This window comes from Notolabrus celidotus, chromosome 8 (genome assembly GCF_009762535.1).
Source record: "Notolabrus celidotus isolate fNotCel1 chromosome 8, fNotCel1.pri, whole genome shotgun sequence".
NCBI lineage: Eukaryota > Metazoa > Chordata > Actinopteri > Labriformes > Labridae > Notolabrus > Notolabrus celidotus.
Genome location: NC_048279.1, coordinates 13,209,842 through 13,236,276, shown reverse-complemented (window position 1 = coordinate 13,236,276; position 26,435 = coordinate 13,209,842). Strand labels below are relative to the sequence as shown.

The 26,435-nt window shown below is 39.1% G+C and overlaps 3 protein-coding genes across 3 annotated transcripts; 1 reads left to right on the top strand and 2 right to left on the bottom strand.

Annotated features, from left to right (window-relative positions):
* Window positions 1-83: 83 nt before the first annotated feature.
* faf2 (Fas associated factor family member 2) lies at window positions 84-9,820 on the bottom strand. Its single transcript, XM_034689636.1, has 11 exons — window positions 9,691-9,820; window positions 8,739-8,807; window positions 8,469-8,603; window positions 8,024-8,100; window positions 7,788-7,926; window positions 7,593-7,678; window positions 7,275-7,366; window positions 6,045-6,222; window positions 3,535-3,706; window positions 1,696-1,839; window positions 84-1,322 (listed from the first exon to the last, which is right to left on the bottom strand). Exons 1-11 carry the CDS (start codon window positions 9,751-9,753, stop codon window positions 1,140-1,142), a joined length of 1,338 nt encoding a protein of 445 aa, XP_034545527.1. The 5' UTR covers window positions 9,754-9,820; the 3' UTR covers window positions 84-1,139.
* A 777-nt stretch (window positions 9,821-10,597) lies between these two features.
* pin4 (protein (peptidylprolyl cis/trans isomerase) NIMA-interacting, 4 (parvulin)) lies at window positions 10,598-12,834 on the bottom strand. The gene is made up of 4 exons (XM_034690014.1): window positions 12,690-12,834; window positions 12,409-12,476; window positions 11,710-11,829; window positions 10,598-11,055 (listed from the first exon to the last, which is right to left on the bottom strand). Exons 1-4 carry the CDS (start codon window positions 12,724-12,726, stop codon window positions 10,897-10,899), a joined length of 384 nt encoding a protein of 127 aa, XP_034545905.1. The 5' UTR covers window positions 12,727-12,834; the 3' UTR covers window positions 10,598-10,896.
* Window positions 12,835-16,088: 3,254 nt separating this feature from the next.
* On the top strand, window positions 16,089-19,435 carry LOC117818049 (serine/threonine-protein kinase Nek6-like). Its single transcript, XM_034690904.1, has 2 exons — window positions 16,089-17,508; window positions 18,809-19,435. Exons 1-2 carry the CDS (start codon window positions 16,104-16,106, stop codon window positions 19,048-19,050), a joined length of 1,647 nt encoding a protein of 548 aa, XP_034546795.1. The 5' UTR covers window positions 16,089-16,103; the 3' UTR covers window positions 19,051-19,435.
* Window positions 19,436-26,435: the final 7,000 nt, after the last annotated feature.

The window sequence follows — 26,435 nt, the reverse complement described above, 5'->3', positions numbered from 1 at the left end:
AAAATCCAAGAAGAGAAGTAGTCAGACTTAACCATACATATTAAAACCTCACCAGCAAATGTCATACAGTGTCAATAAACCCACATTTTTAAAATGTTTTTAATTTATATAGTTGGAAAATTACATCTTTACATGAGCCCATTTAGATGTTACAGGCAAAACAGGCATCTATGAGTAACCACAGGCACACTATGGGCAGACTCGCACTATACTAGATAAAGCCACATGTAAAAGCTGTGGCCTGTTAAATATTGGATTTTTAAACTTCATGAGGCAGTCTGCTTTACATAGTAACCAACCTGCATTTGGTCATTGTATGACAGATGAGTCAAAACAAAAAAAGTAAGGTGGTTGAAGGGTTTTAAATATCTAACTTATGTACAGGTCATGGCTCATTTCAAACAGGGTTCCCATAAATCAATGCAACCTGCTCCCTAGGAGAGAGCATTGGATCGTCACACCCGTCAGTACCAGTCACAGCAGAACCAAACCTGACTCCAACATGTTCTGTGCTCGTCAGTCACCGTGGGAGAGGCATATTTAAACTTTTGTGGTAAAATGGTGTTAAATTAAGACATATGGATAGAACATCAAGTCTGACAAAAAGTAACCAAGGCATTCTGACCACTAAAGAAATCCATACTTCTCTACACTTCTCTCCATCCTGTTTGTATTAGTCAGTATTAATGCAACCTGCCTACCTCAGATGACCTGACATCAGCTTATTTGGGATGTTTTTCTGGTTTTGCACCAAGCTTTGCTACTGTCCGGTGCATTTCAGTAGATGGTTAATCCTTTGCTGCAACACTTACTGGTAAGGAAAGACGAGATTAAACTGGTAGCCAGTACTAATAATGGAGAACACACTTCTTTGTCCACATGGATAACAAAGGTGAGTTCAAGGAGGACTTCAAGAAATATTTATTTGATAAAATTCAAGACTTTCCAGGTTAATGGGAACCCTGTAAACACAACCAAACAAAGACTGGATGCAGGGTGGTTAAATTTTTCCAGGTTAGGATTTTATCTCAAATGATCCTTTGTGCATAATGGCCATTTAACAGAAGGAGAAAAGAAAAAGAGGAGTGGGCGGGCATTGGAGGAAAATGTGTTTCCATGTAGAGGAGGTATGTCATCTTTCAATCGTCCGTAAGATCCTGAACAAAAAGGACCTCGGAGCGGCTAAGCCCCGCCTCTTTCAGTGTGGGAGGGTTGGGCTGATCTTCAGTCGGAAGGCAGGGCAGGACTCGGCGAGGGAAGTTTGTTACTATCTGAAACTTCTCTGGAGATTCTTTTAGAGAGAAGAGGAAGTCGTATATTACCTGTGGAGGCAACAACAGTCGAGTGAGTGTGGAAAATAAACCCAAGTGGTAGTGTTTCGTAAAGAGAAGTACTGCTCGTAATGTTGGACTAATTCAATGGGGTTTGAAAGAAACTAGACTAAACATTGTATTTATTCATTACAGTGTGAAAATAATGATGTGGTTTATATGTGGACCAAGTCCAAATAAGAAAATACTCCTCCCAAGGGGCAGTAGCCGTTCAGTGAACTTCAGATACTTGGCTTTATGGAGCACATGTATTTATACTTGTGGATTGAAATGATGACGTCTGTCTACAAAGGACATAATTGTCAAAGACAGTCAACCACATATGTACACTGGGTCATGAGGAAAACTGAAAAGAGCAACTCACCGACAGAGACTGCCCAAAGAGGAATCGTCTCTCTACTCGTGTATCATTGGGCAGCTTAAACACTATTTTGACACTTTCTGGATCATCTGCAGGTGGCTCTGGGGGAAGACATTCGGACTTCCTCTCCTTCTCCTCTTCAAGGGTCTGGAGTCAAACAACAAAGATTCACATCAAAAAGACATTTATGTACAGTGGGGCAAAAAAGTATTTAGTCAGCCACTGATTTTGCAAGTTCTCCCACTTAGAAAGATGAGAGAGGTCTGTAATTTTCATCAGAGGTACACTTCAACTATGAGAGACAAAATGAGAAAAAAGAATCCAGGAAATCACATTGTAGGATTTTCAAAGAATTTATTTGTAAATTATGGTGGAAAATAAGTATTTGGTCAATAACAAAAGTTCAACTCAATACTTTGTAACAACCTTTGTCGGCAATGACAGAGGTCAAACGTTTCCTGCAAGTCTTCACCAGGTTTGCACACACTGTAGCTGGTATTTTGGCCCATTCCTCCATGCAGATCTCCTCTAGAGCAGTGATGTTTTGGGGTTGTCGCTGGGCAACATGGACTTTGAACTCCCTCCACAAATTTTCTATGGGGTTGAGGTCTGGAGACTGGCTAAGCCACTCCAGGACCTTGAAATACTTTTTACGGAGCCACTCCTTCGTTGCCCGAGCGATGTGTTTGGGATCATTGTCATGCTGGAAGACCCAGCCATGTTCCATCTTCAATGCTCTCACTGATGGAAGGAGGTTTTGGCTTAAAATCTCACGATACATGGCCCTGTTCATTCTTCCCTTAACACGGATCAGTTGTTCTGTCCCCTTTGCAGAAAAACAGCCCCAAAGCATGAGGTTTCCACCCCCATACTTCACAGTAGGTATGGTGTTCTTGGGATGCAACTCAGCATTCTTCTTCCTCCAAACACGACAAGTTGAGTTTCTACCAAAAAGTTCTATTTTGGTTTCATCTGACCACATGATATTCTCCCAATCCTCTTCTGGATCATTCATATGCTCTCTGGCAAACTTCAGACGGGCCTGGACATGTACTGGCATAAGCAGGGGGGGACACCTGGTGCTGCAGGATTTGAGTCCCTCTCGGTGTAGTGTGTTACTGATGGTAGCCTTTGTTACTTTGGTCCCAGCTCTCTGCAGGTCATTCATCAGGTCCCTCCATGTAGTTCTGGGATTTTTGCTCACCGTTCTCATGATCATTTTGACCCCACGGGATGAGATCTTGCGTGGGACCCCAGATCGAGGGAGATTATCAATGGTATTGTATGTCTTCCATTTTCTTACAATTGCTCCCACAGTTGATTTATTCACACCAACCTGCTTGCCTATTGTAGATTCACTCTTCCCAGCCTGGTGCAGGTCCAAAATGTTCTTCCTGGTGTCCTTCGACAGCTCTTTGGTCTTGGCCATGGTTGAGTTTGGAGTCTGACTGTTTGAGGCTGTGGACAGGTGTCTTTTATACAGATAACGAATTCAAACAGGTGCCATTAATACAGGTAACGAGTGGAGGACAGAAGAGCTTCTTAAAGAAGAAGTGACAGGTCTGTGAGAGACAGAAATCTTGCTTGTTTGTGGGAGACCAAATACTTATTTTCCACCATAATTTACAAATAAATTCTTTAAAAATCCTACAATGTGATTTCCTGATTTCTTTTTCTCATTTTGTCTCTCATAGTTGAAGTGTACCTCTGATGAAAATTACAGACCTCTCTCATCTTTCTAAGTGAGAGAACTTGCTAAATCAGTGGCTGACTAAATACTTTTTTGCCCTACTGTATGTCATTAAAACTTGTTGGATAAGCGTAGGGTAAAGCAGGTCTCACCTGTCGTCTCCGCTCCTCAGCGAGAACACTCTGTCGGACCTTCTCCTCCTCTTGCCTCTTCTGCTCCTGCTCCTCCCTCTTCTTTCGCTCCTTCTCTTGGTCAGCACGGAGGGAGGCGAGATAGGCTTCGTCCTGTTGCTGCCTTAGCACTTGGGTTTGGCTTCTCTCCTCCCTGAAACAAACATTTGCCTTATTTATTAACAATGAAACCTTTCCGGTATATAAGCAGAGTTCGGCATTTTAAAATAAATATTCAGTGTCAGGAGCTTCAGTCAGGTATGTTCACGTTAAAGGATAGCGAAACCCCTGAGTGTCAGCTTATTGCATCTACTTTGGGATTGTAAAAAATATTTGGGATTGATCAATATTGGCAGGACTGGGGCCGGGGGTGCACTGCTTTGTGTTGTTACCATCGGCGGCAACATCATATAGTTTATGCGCCACACACACACACACAAACATTAGCAGAGCAAGGAGGGACCAAGCGGCAACCTCCGGTCTCAAAGTATGAAGCCCATGCAGCAGTGTTATGGACTGCAATTCATTGAGAATCCGCTTGAGGCTGGCTGCAGAAACACCGGAGACCACATAGACACCAATTCAAAAAGATGATCTTTACATCATTAATAAACATGTTTACAGTCTGGTTCAAAAAATGGCTTTGTTCTACGTAGCTCCTTTCTCTATCGGCACACCCTGTACGGGGGGGGTGATTTTTTCTCTAGCGCTACGGTTCAGAAGATATTAAGATTTTGAGTTTTTGCCCAAATAAGGACATGACTGACGTGACTCCCGGATGGGAACACATAGCTGTTGGCTAGGAGGCTCAAAGTCTGCCCATTTACGTCACACTCTGCCTGGTTGAGTTCTGCATTTCCAATATGGCTGCCGCCGCCGATTGGCTTCAACACAGCGCTCAGGAACAGATGGATGACGTCACAGATACAAAGTCCATTATTTATACAGTCTATGGGAGGGACGAACAGAGCTTAAGCCCAGAATGTTTCCAAAAGCACACAATCTTATTTACCATCAATATAACGTCAATCCCCCGTCTCTGACTTCACAGGCGAGTCAGTGAAGAAAGTTTTTGAATGAGGCAATAAAGCCATCTGATGTTCTGCTGGAGCAGAACCAGTGGCAAGGGGTTGTTGTTGTGTGAGTTGATGTTCATATCATCGTATTACCTCATTGAGCATGTTAGAAGGCACGCAATTTAGCTTGTGGACTCATGGAAAAAAAAAACGTTAAGATTTTAATAGCTAAACCTCATCAGCTTGCATCCACAGAAACTGGATCAGCAGCCAGTGAACTGGGGCATTGGTTTGAGATAAGTGGATGTGCTTGAGTGGGTGATGTGATGGTTTATTAATTGTAGCTTGCTAATGTGGCTTCATACGTCGATTAAGCTTTTTTCAGAGTGAAACTGACTATATTTTTATTGAAGTGTCTTTCTCAGAGAGAAAATACCATTGCAGTCAGGAAAGTAACAGTGCCAACCCATACTGGATGCACTGCAAGCTAAAGCTAACCTACAGCTAAAGATACCAGCTAGCTTAAATTGTAAAAAAAAAAATCTTACAAGCTCCTGCCAGAAACGGCTAACTTCCTAAACTCCATAAACTTGCAACCCGGAAATCTGCACTAAATCAACCAATGCTAACAGAACAATCTTACTACTAAATCAGTAAATTTGATGCTCAGACCATGATACCCACAAAGAGTGTTATCAATACTGAAACAAGATGCTGCAAATATAACCTAATATCGCTCTCTAAATTTTGACCAACTTTTATTTTCGATGGTCTTGTCAAGTGTTTGGATTAATAAGAAACACTTGCCGCTGTAACTAGCTAAATATTGTGAGGTGCAATGCTAATGGCCGATTAAGGTGGGGTAAGACTGAGTCTTACCCTGTCTTGGTGTTGGATCTGTTCCTAATTTGACAGTGGTCTAGACCTCCTATGTTTGTAAAAGCGTCTTGAGATACCGTTTGTTGTGATTTGGCGCTATACAAATTAAGATTGATTGACTTATGCTGGCACGGTTCTGTAATTCAGCTGTTTCTCACCCTGGTGTCCCTTACTGGGATACTACGCCTTATACAAAAAAAAAAAATTCTGCATCATTTTATTTTTCTTTCAGCGTTATTAGTGCAACCACATGTATAAACAAAAAGGAGAAAAAATGCATCACTTATCATGAACCAAATAAGGCAGAAAACTATCTAAATAATGTGTCAAACTTGCAAGATAAACAACTGTACTGTGTCTTTAAACTCTCTTAAAAATGTTTTTTAAAAAGTCACAGGTAGTCACTGTATAGCTGAAACTGATTTGTTTGACCATCAACCCTCAGCTGTCACCTTTTGAGCTTCAATAGGGATCTCATTACCAAATCAGAATCAGAAATACTTCATTTATCCTGGGGAGGGAAATTCGGTCAAACAGTGATTACATTTTTTCCTGCTGTGTCAAACAATCAAGTGTGTAATTGCTGGCTTTGTTTACCGTTCCATGCGCTCTGACATCAGATGCGTTTGGTTGGCATCCATGATGAAGGTGAGTTGGTTGATGAGGTCCTCTGGCTGGATGAGACCCTCGAGTCGACCCACCACTGTCATCTTGCGGTCCTTCAGCATGATCATGGCCAGGAATGGGTAGGTGTTCTCCCGCAATGCTTGGGACACTGAAACACACCAAAACATTATACAGTCAAGTCTTGCGCTTTCAACGGTGCTGCTACTTTATATCTTATTTAATTTACATATGGCTGACTCATCAACACGAACACACACACACACACACACACACACACACACACACACACACACACACACACACACACACACACACACACACAAAAATGCCCTAACCATAGACTGTATAAATAATGGACGTAGGATCCATGACGTCGCCCATCTGTTCCTGAGTGCTGTTTTGAAGCCAATCGACGGTGGCGGCAGCCATATTGGAAATGCAGAACTCAACCAGGCATAGTGTGATGTAAAGAGGCGGAGTTTGAGCCTCCTAGCCAAGAGCTATGTGTTCCCGTCAGGGAGTCAAGTCAGGCATGTCCTTTTTTGGGCAAAAACTTGTGATCTTAATATCTTCTGAACCATCGCGTTAGAAAAAAAATCACCCCCCGTACAGTGTGTGCCGATAGAGAGATTAGCTGCGTAGAGCCAAGCTATTTTTTGAACGAGGCTGTAAACATGTTTATTAATGCTGCAAAGATTGTCTGTTTTGAATTGGTGTCTATGTGGTTTCCGGTGTTTCTGCAGCCAGCCTCAAGCGGATTCTCGATGAATTGCAGTTTATAACACTTCTGCATGGGCTTCATAGTTTGAGACCGGGGGTTGCCGCTTGCCCCTAACCCCCCAAAAAACCCTGTACCCACTTGGCCCCTGTAGTACCAGTCACATTCTAATATATGTGTAATGAACATAACTTCCAAGTTTTCTGCAAAGCCACCACAAAACAAGAGATGTGAACAAACGTATATTTTTCTTATTTTCATTGAAAGCATCAAAGGTAACATTTGAGCGACTGATAAATGAATGTTCCCTGTCGACTCCTGACCAAAGATTTTTTGATGATTTTGATGATGAAACATTTACAGTAAAACAAGAAGGGGCTCTGTATCCACTTTAAAATCCACCATCTCAATCACACAGAAGATAAACATATGGTTTGGATCGTTAACAGTTTAAATGATGAAATGAAAATACATTTACGCACCTCTGTAGCCTTCAGGCTTGCTGGTTGAGCATGCCCAGAAGAGCATCCGTGTGTTGAGGAAGGTTACGACCTCTTCTGTACATAACGTGGAGCTGGAAAGAGACAATTTAAAAAACACAGAGCATCCGTTTAATAGGGAAATCCTTTTTCAGGTGCACATAGACATAAAACATGTTACTTTAACATTAAACAACTCAAGCTTATGGGTCTTCATAACAGACCAACCAGACTGGGCTGACACAAACATTTGGGTCTTTATTACGTGGAGGAAGAGATGCTGTTTCAAACATTTAGTAGGAAAAGTATAAGGTACAATACCGGCAAAACTCGTCTGTGTCTTGGTGATCTTCCCCATGAAGGTACACTAATAAGAAGCGGAGCTCTCGTTTGGCATCATTCAGTGCCTACATTTTTAGGTTGAACAAAAACAACACAGCATTTTCAATTTGACCTTAACCTGAATGGACTCAATCAACAACAAAAAAAGTGTTTCTGTTCAATATTTGAACTCACCTGGCTGTATGTTCCCTGGTAAAATACTGGGTGTGATCGACCATACTTCTCCTCAAAATTATGAATAAATGACACAACATCCCCAACTGGGTCCGTGACACGACCACGAGGATCTGGCCTGATGAATCGCAGGGCAAACCTGGGAGACAAACACAGTTTTGGGAAAATTAACCTTCCTCCTGCTGCTGACGATGAATTTCCATGTGCAGCATGTTAAATTACTGAGTATGACTTACCTGAATATGTCCAGAAGTGTGTAGTATGTAAATCTGAAAGGTAGCATTATCAAGTAGTAACTCCATCCTAGTAATCCCTGTGAAGAAATAATGCAGTCTATTGGCTTTCAAACAGTAGAAACCAGTACTTCAAGATACATAGGCCTATATTAGTTAGAAAAAGACTGTACATATATAAACAAAATGTTACTTTCATAATTGTCTTACAAGCATCTCAAGGGAATTACTAACAAAAGCACACATTGCAATATACTGCTAAAATGCAATTCTCTCTGATTAGCCTCGAAAATAATTGAGAGCAAAGCCCTTATTTACAATAATGTCAAGCATAGAAAAGAAAAAAGAATTAGTCAAAGTAAAAGAGAGAAAAGGAAATTCATCAGCCTGTTTTGTAGATAGACTTGCATAGATTTCTTCGCAATGTGAAGACATCCAAAGAACGTACCCTGGGTTGCGGCCTTGAGACGATGTAACTATATACTCTATGGTCTGCTGTATTGACCTGTAATGGTCTGGATGGTGGAGGGTTAAACACACTGGGCACTCCTTCTTGCTCATTAAGTCTGTCTTGTACTGCAGCCTGAAACACATCATACAAGCCCATCACTCTCAAGTCATGAATAAACCAGAAGAAAGAGACAGATGATCAAACAGCGAGCCAGCACAAAACCTGCAGAGTAACACAAACATCAACACAACATGGAAATGACTTTACCTCTATGTTCCAATTGTGCTGTTCTAATGTACGACGACATTGGTCCATGGACTCCAAACCAGTTAGGTCCTGTTGGATGTGAAAGTGAAAGTCAAGACTAAAGAAGGCCTTACAATGCAGAACAGCAGTAAATCGTGTTTTTATAATGAGGTCTCATTTGGTAGTCGACAGGCTCACATTAAGAACTTTTCATGAATCATAGGTACGTTTGATTAACACGGCTGATAAAGACTTTTGAATCAAATACTGAACTAAGTCATTTGCCAGGTACCTATCCGTACACACAATTAATGTCAAAATACACGGCAAACACAGTGTACTGTATACAAAGCAGGGTGGCGTGAAAGGTGCGCTAGCTAGCTGTACAATATCTGAAGTGGTCTTAACTGCTTCCTTCAACACGACAGAGACCAACTGAAGGGTCCAGGGTTCAAGGGAAAGAACCCGTGCCCCCTTTATTATAGTGAAACACGATTATTCATCACTCATATGTAAAAACATGTTGTTTTTTATAGAAGTTTGGTGACAGCTCTGCCTTTGATGCTGATGATAACTGTTCAGCAGGGAGCGTCAATTGAGACCTGACGTTAGCCAAGTCACCGTAAAGTCCTGATAAATATAATAAACGCGGCACGAGTGATGATGACCAACCAACATCTAATGTATATGACTCTTTGATTGCTATACATTACATGGTAGGCAACGCAAAGTCCATCTTATGGCTTTTGTAGTCTGCTAACTTATTAGCTAGTCCAGCTAATGTTAGCTTGCTTTGCTAGCATTAGCTGAGGTTGACGGTTAGGGGGCTCGGGTAGAGCTATCGAAGTGGACAGTAAAAAGGGTTTTAACACGCACGTTTCCGCCTATTTGAATGGATTCACTGTCAACAATAATGTATAATTCTATGAGGCTTTAATCGGGCATATGTTAGTGGTGAATTTCGGCTGTCTACCTGAAATTGGAGGAGTTTTTCGGTCTGCGCCTGAGATAATTCTGGCTCCTCTGGCGCCGCCATCTTACCTCGCCAATCATCAAGGCGTAACAACGTCAACGGTCTTCTCCTAGTGCTGACTGTACTAACACAACCTCTGCGCGACACTGCCGCCTAGCGGCCTGGATGTACACGGTGTCGGGTGGACAGTCGGGCCACAGGCACGAAATGGCAAAGTGCAGTAGTGCACGTTTAACTCGGTTAAAGAAACTGAGAAAAAGAAGCAATTATTAGCAATATATATTTATTTTTTTATCATTTTCTTTTCACCATTGTTTTTATATTCTAATCTCACTCCCTTATGTTTTGTTTTTAGTTGTATCTAGATATTCTGTTCTACATTAATGCTCTGTCTTTATGTTGAGTAATTTATTAGGGGGGCCACCCAAAAAGCCCTACATGTCACTAAAGTTAATGGTTAGTTTTATTATTGAATTTACCTGTTATATCTTGGCTCATGTTATTGAGCAGTAATGTTTTGTTAGTTCTTTTATGTCTGCAATATCCTATAATAAATTCAAATTCAATACAAATATAAAACAAAATAAAAGTATATGCTCCTTGGTAAATGTTTTTTTTCATAGTATTTGTTTCTTGTCATTCACATGTTAAACTGATCGAGTGCTGTTTTACTGAAATGAATCTGTAATTTCTCACTGGGACCTTATTCAATTATATTTAAAAAATCTACTGTTGTGGCCTTCCATCAGAAATTGGAGTTCTACTGTATATCAGGAATTCTAGAGAAAAAATAAAACATCACCCAAGGACAACACCTGCCTTATCAAAAAATGTATTATATACATTCCTTTCAAGTGAAGTCAAAATGTATTCAATCACTGTTTTTGCACACACATAGACACAAATATGTTTTGAATAACTTGTTTGACTGTACTTTATTTGTAATTCGATTTTCATGAACTTTATCATATTGAAAAAGATAGTCCAGTGAATTTCATGAATGCTGAAGTTACTTGTCAGAATACAAGCTTGTGCTGCATTGTAAGTACATTAGTGTGCATGTTCCCAAAGAAAAATCAGACAGACTCAATCGTTCTCTAACGTTTCAAAATAAAATCCAAATGCACAGTGAAGTAGTCAGATTAGGAAATAATCGGCTTCATACTTTTAACATCCTCTTCATTTTAAATGTGGAGCTGTCTTTCATCACTTTTTCCCCTCTACCATAATGATGTGGTACCCAAACTTTGTCTTGACAGGAGGGTCTGTGTATACAGGTTTGTCCATGGAACTGATCTGTAGGGCGAATGCTGCATCCTGGAAAGGTCCAACCATCGATCCTCGCGTCATCCACCCCAGATCTCCCTGTCATGAAAAGAACAGTCAGGATGACAAAACAATTTCTAGGCTGAATTAGGTCACAGATAAGGTGCAAAGAAAAGCCTTGATTAGCAGGGAGGATTCCTACAACTCACATATTTACATGGTGTGTCTAGGCAACAGTCTTATCTTCCCAGTAGCTGAGGGTGCACCAGGGTAGGTGTTAGGGTGGATAGATGTACAGAGTTGTGTGTGGGTTTGAAGAATTGTTATACATAAGTCTGGATTTCCCCATCAAAAGTGACTCATTTTGAGGTTAAGGCCTTGACATTGTCGCTATCATCTGGAAAGATTATCCCCAAAATGTTGTAATATATCCAGTCTTAAAATGCAAACTTCAAACAGCAGTTTCTGAGTAGGTGCAGCTTTTACCTTCTGAAGAGTTTACTGTTAATAACACTGTATCAACAATGTACTGCACTGCCTGCTCACTATGTATATGTGTGCATTAAGGACACATGCCATGCTGTTTAACATTCAGTATAGACTTAAAAGATTTTACATTTTTCTGTAGTAGTGACGTTTCTGTAGTTTCAACTAGGAGTGAAGCACAGAGGAGCATGCAGCTATGAGAAGAAAAATGCAAGCAGTTAAAAAAAGGTTGTAAAAGAGCATATCATTAGAAGTGCATGTTCTTACTCCTTGTCTAGCTTTGTCTTCACTGTACTGTGAAGCTACTTCGCTAAATCGGACTCCAGCCTTTAGTTTCTCCATTGCCTCCATGCATTTTCCATGTTTTTCACAGAGGATATGTCGAACCTGGGGGACCAAAAATCATCATTAATGCACAGTAACACTTCCAGGAATAAATACTGGCCAGGATAAAACAAATCACAATATTCATTGGATATTACAGAAAGTGGGGGAAAAAATCTCAGTATTAGTCAATTTTTACAGTTTATAATTCATCACAAAGCTATAAAACTTCTTTAAGACAAAAATAATTTATCTCTTCTGTGGCTCAAAGGTGTGTATGCAGTTAACATGACTCAATGATCAAAGAGAAGGAGGCCGTAGTTGTCAGAGTTATATCATAAATGACAAAGTTGGAAAAAATCTCCAGATAATAATTATTTTTAAAATGAGAACAGGTTGTAAATGTCCTAAATGGGTTTACCGCTTACTTTATTACCCATCAGTTACTGCAATGGTGATCATGTCTGGTCCCAAATTAACAATATACTGAGGTCTCGTTTTTTTTTTTTACACTTATCCAAAAGGGGCTCTATGATGGAAAGGGACCTGAGCAGTCATCGCTTGGTTTCATTCCTCTGATATCAGTTGCCATAAAAGTTGTATTTTGGCAGTGCCATTTCCCTACAAATGTCACATAGCTACCTTCACAGCAGTGCCTCCCTTTGGCGCTTTATCTTTCTTGTCAGCGTCTGCACTTCCTGAAGCAGCTCCTACACAGTGACAGTGTTCATAACCATGAAAGCAGATCATACCAATACAAACAAAGCAACAATAACACCGGATCAAGCAATGTAGCCATGAGATATGGAGAATTAGTTATCAGTGTTGTAGATGTTTTCTACTGCAGGATAGTACATGTTCCTGACTTAACACTAAGTGTGATTTACTCATAATCAACAGCAGGTAACTGAAGGACCACTAACCTTTTCCACCCTTACCACCTTTCCCCTTTGGTGGCATTTTAAAACACTGAAGTTGGATGATAAGAGAAACGAAAACACAAGAGGCAAAAGCGTGCACTGCTCTGTTGTGATTCACCGACTGCGTCTGCGCAATAGAAAGTATGTCTTCTTCGTTGGCTAGTTATTGGCATACTGCAGCAAGTAAATGGCCATGTCGCCGCCCAGTGGTACACATCAGTGAGTACAGTCTCAAATGATACAGCCTGGTCACCTCTTTAGTCATAAAAGAGGGTTATGGGCGGTGGATTATTTACAGTATTTCTCAATTGCTAAAACACTAAACCCTATTGTCTGAACCAAATCCCTTAGAGACCTAAACCCATGTATTGAATCAGTCACTCTTTTGGCAAAACCATAAGCACTTTTCAAATGTTAGACACAACTTGCAAACACATTCTCACTCACTAAAACACATGTTGCAAAATTAATTTAACCCAGTGTGAACAATAAACATTATTTCTACAGCTTCATGTCCTGAGCTTTGTGTTTTCATTTTTTTTGATGTAGTGTGTAATGACTGCTAAGTATTGTTTTTACTTTTGATCGACTAGGGGTATGATCTGACAGCATTGTTTGGTTTTGCAGGAAGAGTCAGAGGTGAATGTAGTTTGAAAATTGGGTTTTGTGCTTATAGTGTTGAGAAAGCATGGTGGATGTCCAGAAATGTGTTTTAGCAATTGAGAAATACTGTAAAATAGACCTAAGTGAATATTATTGACTCTTTCATGCAAAGAATAATCCTTAATGTATTAATTGTACAAGCACTTTCAATCCCCCCAACTGTTTTTTCAATTCATTGCAATGTAATCATTCATAACTTTATAATCTGACAGGCATGCTGTTTATTTAAAAGGGAGATGGACCTTCATTGACATGAAGAATAGTTAAAATAATATATTTAATATATATTTCGAAAATGTAGAACACTGGACAGATGTAAAATGTACAAAAGAAAGCCGTTTCAAATTTAAGATCGAACGTTTATTTATTTCACCATATCTCAGTTACTGTACTGAGGTTTGGGGAAACACTTATAAAAGATCACTACAACCACTGTCAGTACTACAGAAATAGCCATCAGAATAGTTCACAATGTTGATTTCCGTGAGCACACAAATTCATTGTTCCTCAAATCCAAAATATTGAAATTATTTGACCTTGTGGATTTTAAAACTGCACACATTGTGTATAAGGCTAGGAAAGATCTCCTTCCAGGAAATATTCAAAGATTATTCTTTGAAAGAGAGGGGGGTTATAACTTAAGAGGGAAGTTAAGATTAAAGATGGTGAGTGTTCAGACCACAAGAAAATGCTTTTGTATTTCAATCTGTGGTGTAAAACTGTGGAACAGACTCAACATGGAGCTACAGCAATGTCAGAACATAATCCAGTTCAGGAAGAGGTATAAAGAAGTAATTTTCATGAGGTACAAGGAGGAAGACAAGTGTTGAGAATCATGAGGGGTTTGCTTTTGATTGTACGTGTCAGTATGAAGATAGGTTATGAAGATTTGTTTTGTGGGAATGCTCTTGTATAATGCAAGAAAGAAAATAGCGAATAAAGGGGTAGGATTAGATACGCTTTAACTCCTTTTCGCACATGTAAAGCAAAATGTTTCAGTGCTTGCTAATGGAACTGATTGATTTGGGGTTTTTTGTATAACTATTTCTTCTTTTTTACTTGTATGTTTTTTTTTCTATTTTACTTTTACATGTTCAAAATAAAGACCTCAATTCAAATCAAATCAAATCAACGTTGAGAAGGCCAAAGAAATTGGCTTAATGCAAAAAGAAGTGTAAGTTTCATCGCTGGGTCATCGAAGCAGACGAGGAGCATTAGGCTTTATAAACAGAGCAAATGATTCACATTTAAAGTCCTTAGGTTTTTCTGAAAACAAGCCCACAATCGCATGAAGTAGCCTATGGCGGTCAAATTAGTATGTTGACACCAGAAAAACATAAAAGAGGAAGTTTTGAAAGTATGTAAACCCCCGAACTGTCTGTAATGTATGGCACATTTTTTGTAATATTTTTTTGTGACACAAATATCACTTGTTTTTGTTTTTCAGACAAACTATTTATTTCAATCTTCATGAATAGGCCTTACCTGTATCCAGGGGTCATGACTAAGATGGTTACTATGGCAACTAGAGATGGGATTTTTTGGCTCTTTGAAGGGAACCGAATCTTGAGGAGCCGTTCCTTTCAAAGAGCCGTTCAAAAGACTGGCTCTTTGGCTCATTGTTACATTTATTTATTTTTCAGAAGTCAACCAGGGGTAACCATAGACTGTATAAAATATGGATGGAGTATCCGTGACGTCACCCATCTGTTCCTGAGAGCTGTTTTGAAGCCAGTCGACGGCGGCAGCCATATTGGAAATGCAGAACTCAACCAGGCATAGTGTGACGTAGTGTGAACCTCCTAGCCAACAGCTATGTGTTCCCGACCGGGAGTCATGTCAGTCATGTCCTTATTTGGGCAAAAACTTGGAATCTTAATATCTTCTGAACCGTCGCGTTAGAAAAATATTCAAACCCGTACAGTGTGAGCCATTAGAGAGATTAGCTATGTAGGGCCAAGCCGTTTTTTGAACCAGGCTGTAAACATGTTTATTAATGCTGCAAAGATCTCCTTTTTCCCATTCATGTTTATGTGGTTTCCGGTGTTTCTGCAGCCAGCCTCAAGCGGATTCTCGATGTATTGCAGTTTATAACACTTCTGCATCGGCTTCATTGTTTGAGACCGGAGGTTGCCGTTTGGGGGTAACTTGTTTTTATCAAGGAAACAATCACTGGTAGCAGTTATAAGATAAGATTTGGATCAGAATAATTCAGACTTACACATCCCACCAATATATACTCTATTGGTGGGAATTATTCTGAAATATTGATTATAATTTCATTTGGCATTGTAAACATTCCATAAGATGGTGCTATATCCCTATGCTTCGACAGTGAGATCATTATTTTGAATTTTCACTCACCTAAAAAACTTTGTGGCACTATAAAAACTGCGCAGACTACAGATAACTTCCATGCAAAACAACTTTACTGTAAAAATGTCCACACAAGAACATTTTAACAATACAGAAAAAATATAAGAATAATAAATAAGAATAAATAAATATAAATACAACTAGGATAAAAATTAGGACATTATAAAAATGTGAATGAAAATTGTACTACCCCGCCTGGTGTTTCTACACCTGAACTACTGTACTTTACAAACAGGAGCTCAGCTCGTTGACTCAAATGCACATCAGAACAATGTAAACAATAACAAAGTGTAGACAATAAGTGTGAACAAGACTCATGGGGCACGCAGGTGTCACGTGAAGGCAGCGTGGGCAATCTGCATATAAAAACGTATCAAAATGTACGGCTCGCAACTGCGAATTGGTTCTCATCGTTCACTTACAAGAGCCGTTCAAAAGACCGACTCGTTCGCGAACGTCACATCTCTAATGGCAACGCTACGAAAACACAGGCCTCAGGAGGAAGTGTGTACTGTGTCGACAGGTGTTGACCCTGGTGTTGACAGGTGTGTTGTGTTGAAGTACTGCTTCACTCGACCAAGTTTCAACTTTAAAAGTTGGAATTTATCTTTCTTCTGCTTCGGTCGAGAGATGGAGAAGTACGAGCAGGTGTTGTGTTTGGGCAGGGGAGCGGCAGGTGACGTATTCCTCATGAGGCACGTGGAGCGGAAGAGCCTGCACGCTGTGAAAAAGATCAAAATAGAGGAGAACAAGGCCAACAAGACTCAAAGGACAATTCTCCAAGAGGCGGAAATCATCAGGAGGTTGGAGCACCCTAACATAGTCACATGCAGCGATGTTTTTGTGAATGATGGTTTAATCTGCATTGTGATGAACTACTGTGATGGCGGGACATTAGATGACAAAGTCAAAGGAAGGAGAACAATGGACTTTTTCACAGAGGAATCTGTGATGGGCTGGTTTGTGCAGGTTGCTACAGCTGTGGATTTTATCCACTTGGCTAAAATACTACACAGGGATATTAAAACCTCTAATGTACTGCTAACAAAGCAAGGTGTGGTGAAGCTAGGGGACTTTGGGGTATCCAGAGTGATGACCAACACGGCTGATATGGCATCCACATGTATTGGCACACCAACATACCTGAGCCCAGAGCTCTGCAAGGATATCCCCTACAGCTCCAAGTCTGATATCTGGGCTCTGGGCTGTCTGCTGTATGAGATCTGTGCTCTCAGGCCTGCGTTCGAAGCCACAAACCTGCTGAGTCTGTTCTACAAGATCACTAAAGGAGAGTATGATCCTCTGGTCGGCTTCTACTCTGATGACATCAACTGTTTGATCCAGAAAATGCTCCATCTCAACCCTGAGCAAAGGCCGAGTGCCGCTTGTATTCTCAGCAGTGCCTGTGTGGAAGCTCACCTACAGGCTATTAAACACACTCAGAGTGACTTTGTAAACATTGCGGCGTCTATAGGAGAGACCAGTGACATTGGAATAGAAAGTAAACAAACAGACACAGACTTTCTCAGTGAGGCTTCTTTGTGGGAAGACAGAGAACACAGTATGGAGGCCAGTAGTGATGTGGAGGAGAAGGAGGAAGAGGAGCAGAAGGAGAAAGAGGAGGAGAAGAAGGAAGAAATGGATGCTTTGAGTGCTGGAGAACAAAACCAAAACGACTATTACTATCCTGAAGACTTTGATGAAGATGAAAGTTTGTCCTCTCTTAAAGAGCACAATGAAGATGTAGGATCTCCAGTGAAGAGGGATTCTGCTGATCTTCTTGGTAATGCTTAAGCATGAAGTGAAACTTGTAATCAGTGATTAGAGAAGCTAACCAAGATCCAAACAAATCAGTTCTTTTTGTCACCTAAAGTAATAATAGGATAGTTTTTGAAAATCCAAAAGGAGGAGACAATATAATCAATCCATGATTCAAAATGGTCCAATTCTCTACTTCAACTTTACTGAAGTACCAAAGAAGTATCATCCAAATGTTACTTAATTACCAAAAATGAAAACACTCATCAGAGAATGTGTCTTTTTAATGTTATTTTAACCGATATCACAATATCAGATTATTTTAATATCTCAATGAATAAAATAGGTTGGACAATTTTTGTAAACTATTTAATTAGTTAACTCATTTAATATTAGCTGCATTCAACAAAAAAAGCTCAACCACTTAAACCACTACAACCATAAATCACTGCAGTTACATTCATGCATGAGAACAATTTCAAACAATAAACCAGTGCATGATCTGAGGATAACATTTTATCAATTGAAAGATTATGCTTTTCATACTTTAGGTCCCCTGTAATGATTATTGTATCAGACTTTTACCTATACAAAACAATACAAAAAAATGACTTCTAAATCTGAGTCTTGAGGTAAAATTGTTAAACTGACAGATGAAAAGTTTTGGTTCCGTCCGTTTATGTGTATAGTTGTCACATTGCAGTATTATCAGCAGCTAGAGGTCTAGGGTTCAAGATCAAGGGTTGAATTTGATGTGAAAACAAGCTGCCATATTGGCTCATTTTATACACTGATAAGTACATTTGTTGAATTTGTGACCTGACGGGATAAAACTAATTACTCTTGGAGAAGATTTTGCTAAATTATGAAGAAACTCTCTCCTCTGTTGTGACTATTATTTTTATTTTTTAGAAAGCAAGAAGCTGTATAGGTATATAAATCAGTGTCAAACCATAAAACGTTGTTTTTAGATTTCTTTTTAATACTTTTAGTATCATTCTTTCAGATTGTTGGAATAAATCAATCAATCAATCAATCTTTATTTGTATAGCGCCAAATCACAACAAACGCTATCTCAGGACGCTTTTACAAACATAGGAGGTCTAGACCACTCTATGTCAAATTATGAACAGAGACCCAACTTCAAGTTTTTTTTCAATTCAATAAACAAACTACACATTTGACATCCTCTTTTATAAACCCATTGGAGACCCTTTGATGAGCCTTGAGTAATAGCTTGAAACCATATTGAAACCAACCTCTAATGCTCATATATTTGTCTCTGTTCTACCTCTGAGGTAACTGAGTTTCATCTTCTTTCACAGTGCTGTCAGAGACTCTGGAAGTCTCAGATCAGGGTGAGTATCCAGATGATTTCGAGGAAGCTGAGTTGGAGGAAGAACACAAAGACGAGGCAGCTGGAGTTCATGCTGCTGCCTCTGAGCCACTACATGATGATGTGCTAGAAGAAGAGTTTGTGCTCTGTGATGCTGGCGGTGTGACCATCACACTGAAAGCACTGAAGCCACAATGTGAAATAAAGGGTAATCAGCAGATAAAACAGTGACATATTCACCCAGTGCCTTGTTTGTTTTATGGCATTGCTTTCAAAAAGGGCATCAGACGTTAGCCATAAAACCTCTGAGCAGAAACTTAACGCTGAGCGTCTGGGAGCCTGCAGAACATTTACTACACAAGTGACATCAAACGCACGGTGGGTTCAAAGGGCTTGTGCTGCAAGAGACAAGAAGATATGACATTTCAAATTCAGCACACATGACAACATTTTATAATGTCACATCATGACTTTAAAGATGTACAGGAGTGCCAGATGTTAGATTGCATCAGTAGGTTTTATTCTTTCTACTTCATGTTGTCATGCATCATTTTGTGTTTGTGTCCAGCTGCTGTTGTTCTTAAAGTGCTTTATAAATAAAGTTGAGTTGAGTTGAGTTGTGTTTCTCAATTTTCTATTTCACAGTTTGACACAACTATTCTGTCAGGATTTATCTTTTCTTTAAAATAAGATAAAACATTACGCCTCCAAATAGGCCAATCAAAGGAAGTATGCGGTGCATGCCACAAAGATGTTGTGATAACATATAGAGCTTTCTTGAAAAAATACAGTATCACAGATTCGCCTTGACAAAACCTTTAACTTTTTGTTTTCATCATTTTAAATGTTATCAAAGGATTCAGCAAAGTATCATTCTCTTTCCTCTATCTCCTTATACACCTCTATGCACAGTTTATACCTGATTATTATTTAGGATTACTTAAGATGCTATAGATAAGAGACTGAAATAAAAGACTGTTACAACAAGCTGCAAGAAGCATGCAGCAGCGACGTAACAGATTGTTACAGTCACCATAGACAACAAAGTACTGCCTTCAGTCAGGTAGCTACCTGGCATTTTAGATAACAAATCTTTACTGCCAAATTAATGGCTTAAAGACATCCTAAGAGTGTCATTTCTAAATAAGAAAGAAGCCACACATCAGCCTCTAACGACCGAGTCCTCACAGCAAAGTTATACGGCCTCATTTAACCACAAGCAGGTTAGCCCAGCCGCTTGTTCCGCCGCACCAGCTCTCTCTCAGAATGGGTTAGCTTGATGTATAATAACACACAGTTATTCCTCTACAATTAATAAACCACCTTCACCAACATTAAATTGAAGGTGTGCCGATAAGGTTGGGGGGCAGAACCTGCTTCAACAAAGTCAATCAGAAAAGTTTCTGTACTGGCCAATTCAGGGAAAATATATAAATTGAGCAATTTTGCCACATGCAAGGCTAAACAATGTCAGTCCCTGAGTGCATCAACCACAAGAGACGATTCAGGGTGATTTTTCTAAATTGTTCAAGTGAACAGGAGCTTATGCAGAAAAAAACCATCAAGGATTGTGGCATCATATAGTTTGGGAATTGAAGATTTCATTAATCAACTACTTTGGTAAGAAGCCAAATGGTTGAAGTTCCCATCCCTAAAAACAATAATGGAAGGCATGTTGTTCCCCTCTTATGCCCATGGGCAGTGAGGCACAGATATGTATGTATATGTATGCAATAACCAGAAAACACTATTGTAGGCAGGTTAGCATGATGCTTCGACAACATGTGCTTCCAATGCTAACATAATCGTGCAACAGGAACCTTGGCCACACAACCAGCTCTTCAGGTGGGATACAATAAATATTGAAACTGTTTATTTGATCTGCTACCTCTAAGTACTGAAAGTTTTAAATAATGATACAGAGATTTAAATTACTAATATTCTGCCTATTTGCTAGCATTTTAGCATCAGTAGCCCAAATTTCTAAAAAGCCCAATCATCGTCCTGTTGTCATTCTTGGTTGAGGGCTAATAGTTGTACACCGCTGTCAAATTTAAACTCTTTTAGAAGTACTTTTGCTTCATGTTACATTGACTTTTATGAGTGATACCAAGCTAACATTGGTTAAACTTAATTAACAACAAAACTAAACAAGAAGGAAAGCTATACATTATGGCCTTGCAGCTCTTATTTTAAAGGCTAGAACAGTTCATTCATAGCCTAGCTAACACACCAGGATTTCCTGAAGTGGGTCAGCAGAGCAGATTTCACATGAATCGTGTTTTTATCAGTAACGTAAATCTAAATTTCCCTACTGTGGGTATAAATGTGCCAAGTTCAGGGATAAATGGTGCCTCAAAGGAAATGTTAGATTCACATTTTATCAGCACACAATCTCACATGTGTAGCCCAAAGTGTCTTCTCAACACAGTCAGCAGTCTCAGGTTCACCCACTTGCATTTACAAGCAACACCACGTACAAGTCATGGATCACACTCACACAGATACAGAATGTTTCCATTAGTTAATGGTTAACACAAAACTGCAGCGTTAACAGGCTTTTCCTTGGTAAACCAAAACCACAAAGGCACAAACGGGAGAAACGTTTTCCGAATTATGATAAGAAAATTTAACTAACGATAAAAAACATGATCAGACATCAGTTTGTAATAGTAAAGTTACCGATTAGAGTTAACCGGCTCTATATATGAATTTTTGATTTCCCACAGTTGATTGATCAGTCAGAGACCCCTCAATCACAGCCTCTGCCCAACACAGCAGAGACACGGCTTTTATCAAACCTGTGAATATGTTGCAGATATTTTCATAAACTATATCTGCCGTGACAGGACATCTTTGTGGCATCACTGCTCTTTATGTCTCTGTTCTTAATTAACATTTTTGCTGATACTTATATCAGCCAACCCCAAACTTTGCAAGAACACTTATTGGACTCTAAGCAACATCTGTTAACTTTGCGTGACTTCAATAAGAATCAGCCCTTGCTTGTACATTTATATTTTTAGACTTCTTGGTAATTTAGGTCCGAGGTCGTAGACAATTTTCTTCCTCTCAGGCAAAGGTTCCCCTGCTGTGAGCAGAAGATCACCAATGTTCCCCTCAGTCCTCCACATCTTGACACCCGCACACTCATCTGACTCTTCAGCCCCTGATGGTGTTAAAGACAACACTGGCAGCAGAAAAATGCTGCAACCACATCCCTACTGTTTAAGATGACTTTTGAAGTTTCAGCTCTGTGAAGATAATGACGATTAGGAAAAAAAACATCAGCAGGGGATTTATACCACATTTAGAAAAAATAGTAATGCACTTTTTTCTTTAAGGATTCCATATTTTGTTGGGTCACACTGGGTCATATTTAAACTTGAATCAACAATTCGTATGACTTTTTAGCGATTGGCAGCTGATTCTCAACAGCTCATGTTCCCACTTCTTTTCTGTAATTACTGTTAGCTGTCTGATTTTACTGTTAGCTATCAAACTGCAATGTTGCGTCACGATTGGGGTAAACTAAAAGGAGGACCCAAGTGCAGATTTTAAAATAAAAATTATTCAATAACAAAAACTGAGATAGACAAACTAAAACTTACTTTAACAAATCCACAGAAAAACAAGAGGACTAAGATCACAGGAAAGACAAACACAGGGAAGATGAACAATGAGCCAACAAGGGAAACAGAGGAACTAAATACACATCAACACAATTGTGGAACACAGGACACAGGTGAGACTAATGAGGGTAATCACAAAAAGAGGGAAATACACAAGGACAGGAAGTAAAACTAAACTGGAGACTCAAGGATTCAGAACTACAAAATAAAACAGTAAACAAAAGACTAGACTAAGGAAACACAACAAGAGAAATGGATCACTAAACACTCAAGGGAGACAAAGGATAACTAATACAGAATAAACACGGGGAGAAACTAAGGCATGAAACATAAGGAAAAAACTTAACTAATCCAACCATGAAATGTTACCTAAGAAGTTGCTGAATGATGTTGTATTATACTAGCCTTGCTAATGAGCTATCAAGTAAGTCGTTTTGAACCTGGAGTATATCCCGAAGCTTCATATTTTAACACTCTATTACCTTTCACCTTGCTTAAGAAGTGGAACAATAGAGATTTGTCTGACTAGCCTTATATGACTTGCAAACCTGGACCACAGCAGTACATTACCATAACAGTATTTGAGATTCCCACTCTGAATATGAATACAAATCACAATGGCCACCGTGTGAATAGGTTTAATGGGGGCTTGCTAAAATCCTGGTATTCTTACCACCACTGACACTGATGGAGAACACTGTAATCATAGGTGGGTTTTGGGTCTTGTCTGGTCGAGGTCATACACATTTTCTTTGTTGATTTAAGGAACCATTTATGTTGTACCTGTAATGCTGTCACGATCTAACTTGTACACAGCTGAATCTAAGACATGCTGCTCCACCACAATGTTTTTTTATGTTGGCAGTGTAACCACTGATATTAGGCCTTTCACCATGTAGGCCAAAGACTAGGTAGATTTACGACACTTCGGATTTTTTTGTTTGTTAAGCGATACTGCAGTTTCTGTTCGAGTGTCACTCCCAAAATTGCACAAGGAACTTAACCTAAATTTGAACAGATACAAGCCTTTTTAGGCTTTAGGCATCATTATCTAATTGGGCTCTCTTTCAGGGATTAGGAAAATTCCAATTTAAACAGCAAGCCATTGTTCTGAGTGAATTGTAGAGTTTTGGTCTCGTAAACGGAAATGAAATAATATGCACAAGTGAATAACATGTAAAGTCAACGTTATGACACGAGTAGACCTGAGTACTTGTTGGGTGGCTCAAATGACTAGAATTCAGTGGACAAAATTACAAGATTCTTGCAAATGACAAATTATATGTGAAAAAGGAGCATTCAACACTCCACTCGCTTTTATGCAAGTGTTGAAAAATGTGAACTTCAGTGAAACATGCATGCCTTGATAGCCAATCAGTGTGCAGATCCTCAGGTGACATATGATGTGATGAATGGACTGGACATAAATATAGGACAAATTAATTGTATATTTGTGCAGCTTCCCCAAACTTTGTAACACTACCTTTTCTTTAATGAGAACATAAATAATCAGGAGCTCACTTGGAGTGGCGAGGTTGGATCATCTGGCAAATTGTGAGGTTAAGCTGGTTAAGCTAATTGGGGCATTCCTACCTTGCTAGTATCGATAGCTGGAATCAAGTGACAGACAAAAGGTGAATTTGCATTGATCATGCGTAAATCTCGCTCAATGTCACGCCGCCTCATTTTGGTCAGTTGCTCCGCCTGACAAGAACTCACATCTAATCACTCTTTTACACTGAATTTACAAGTAACTCACTGGTGTGAATGATTATATTCAAAGCTGTTGGAATTTTATACATTTCCAAAACTGGCAAGTTTTCAAAAGTTCATTATTTAGTCGATGTGAAAGTAAGAGAGTCGTTGGATTTTTTTATCATTCTTTCCATCGTTATCTTCAGTCATTTCTTGTCCGTTTCTGTATGAACAAACCTTTAGAGTTGGTGTACTTTTTATTACAAGTTACGCATCAGGCCTCTTTCTAAGATTTCCGTTTTTTTATCACCCTTCCAAGTTTGGCTACAAACACTTTCACCTTCAGGTTGTTATCAGCAATCACATTTAGGAGTCTTTGAAGCAGTTACACCCAGTCTGTTGTTAATTTGGTTTCAGTTTGTCTGCTCAATATATGTTGACCTACATAAAATAGAACAGATAATACCTGTATCCTTTCTCAGAAACTTGAAGTCAGTGGCACCTGAGAAGTGTTACGTTTTGATTTGTCCTTAATCATTTTTATAAGGCAAGTTAATTTAAATAAAACATCGCCAATACTATTAGTGAATCGTTGACGCATTTTGTGTATGTTTTGTGCGATACACTTCTATTATCTGAATTCTGCCTCTTTCTAAAAATTGATCTGTGATTATGCACAGGGTTTGCAACTATAATTATAATACTTTATTTGTATTCCATTTTTCAATAAATGTAACAAAATTAGTCACAATGGAACATGAAAGCAGACAGGCTAAAATGAATAAGCAATCAGGCAATAAAACAAATGTAACAGAATAGATACTGGTAAAAAAAAAACCAAAAAAAAAAATCAAAGTTGAAACTGAAATAAAATCACAGAACAGAAGCCTTCTGTCAAATGCATATTGTCTAGTGAAATAAGATATGGGACTGGCTCTGCAAGTCGGATCTCTTGCAGGCGGCTGCACAGCGTAAGTTCTCTCAAACCTACCTATTCCATGGGACCATGACGTATCAAATTCAATGCATATGAAAATATATATTCCACACTCTTAAACATGTAAAAAGTGCAGGAATGAGAGAGCATTCTTCAGCTATTAAAATCTATTCTGGTTGTCAATACTTGAATAAGTACCATATATTAGAAAATGTAGGATGATTTCACTTAAACATGAGTTTACAAGTGAAACCCTGACATCATCAAGAGTGCCCAGATGCTATCATCGGCCGCCGTCTGTGGGGGGAATCTCCACAGCCACCACCCCCACCCACTGTTTGACAACCCATATCAAAAAATAAACACGGATGTCACACTGGGTCATCACTGTGAGTCATTGGCTCTAACAAACCGCTGGATGTAAGTCAAACAGAAACCATGAAATCACACTGTAGTCAGAATATTAATTAGTTGCTATTTTAACAGATGACAGAAACTCAGGTGTTGGGAAAATTTTGGCAATGAGGACAGAAGGAAACAAAAAAGAGAAGGGTGGCTGATCTGAGTTTCTTCTATTCTACTTCCTCATACTAAAAGAGTTCTCTATTTTTTTTCTCTTGATCATGCTTCCGCCGGTCAAAAATTTCCCACAAGTTAATTTTGTCGGGTGCACTTGAGGAAAAGAACAGTTTACTGGTTACTGTGTAGAGGATGTTCATAAGATGTGCCAAATATAGAATACATTTGCAGTGAGACCTCACAGTACAGTATGTCATACTTTCACTCACTTTCAGAAACAACTGGTTAATGAGAGTTTGTACATTTCAACTTTTCAGGGATCGGAAGAGCTTGTGTGGTCACTAATGAGGTAAAGTGGATTTGAGTGCATGAAAATGTTAAAAACTTCAGTGCCTGAATATATATCTGTTTCTTTGTTTGTCTATCTGGAGCCCCATTAGCTACTACCAAGGTAGCAACTATTCTTCCTGGGGTCCACTCATGCAAACTTGAAATTACAATCCACACAGATTACATAATTAAAAGTCCAAGGCAAAGTTTAAAAACAATAATGATAATAAGAACACACAAAAGGCAAAATCAAAAATCAAGAAGGCATCAATAAACCTGTTATAAATCATAAAAGTAGTCTCTCATGTGCCCACATTTATTCAACCAATTAAATACAGTATATGTCGAAGCTTAGAATTACAATGTTAATACATAAAACATTAATACTGTCACTGAACAGTAAATTAATGCTACTATGACTAATAGTAATAAAAAAACAATAATTATATTAATTATTATTACCACCACCATCATCACTGACCTCACATATAATAGTATTACAC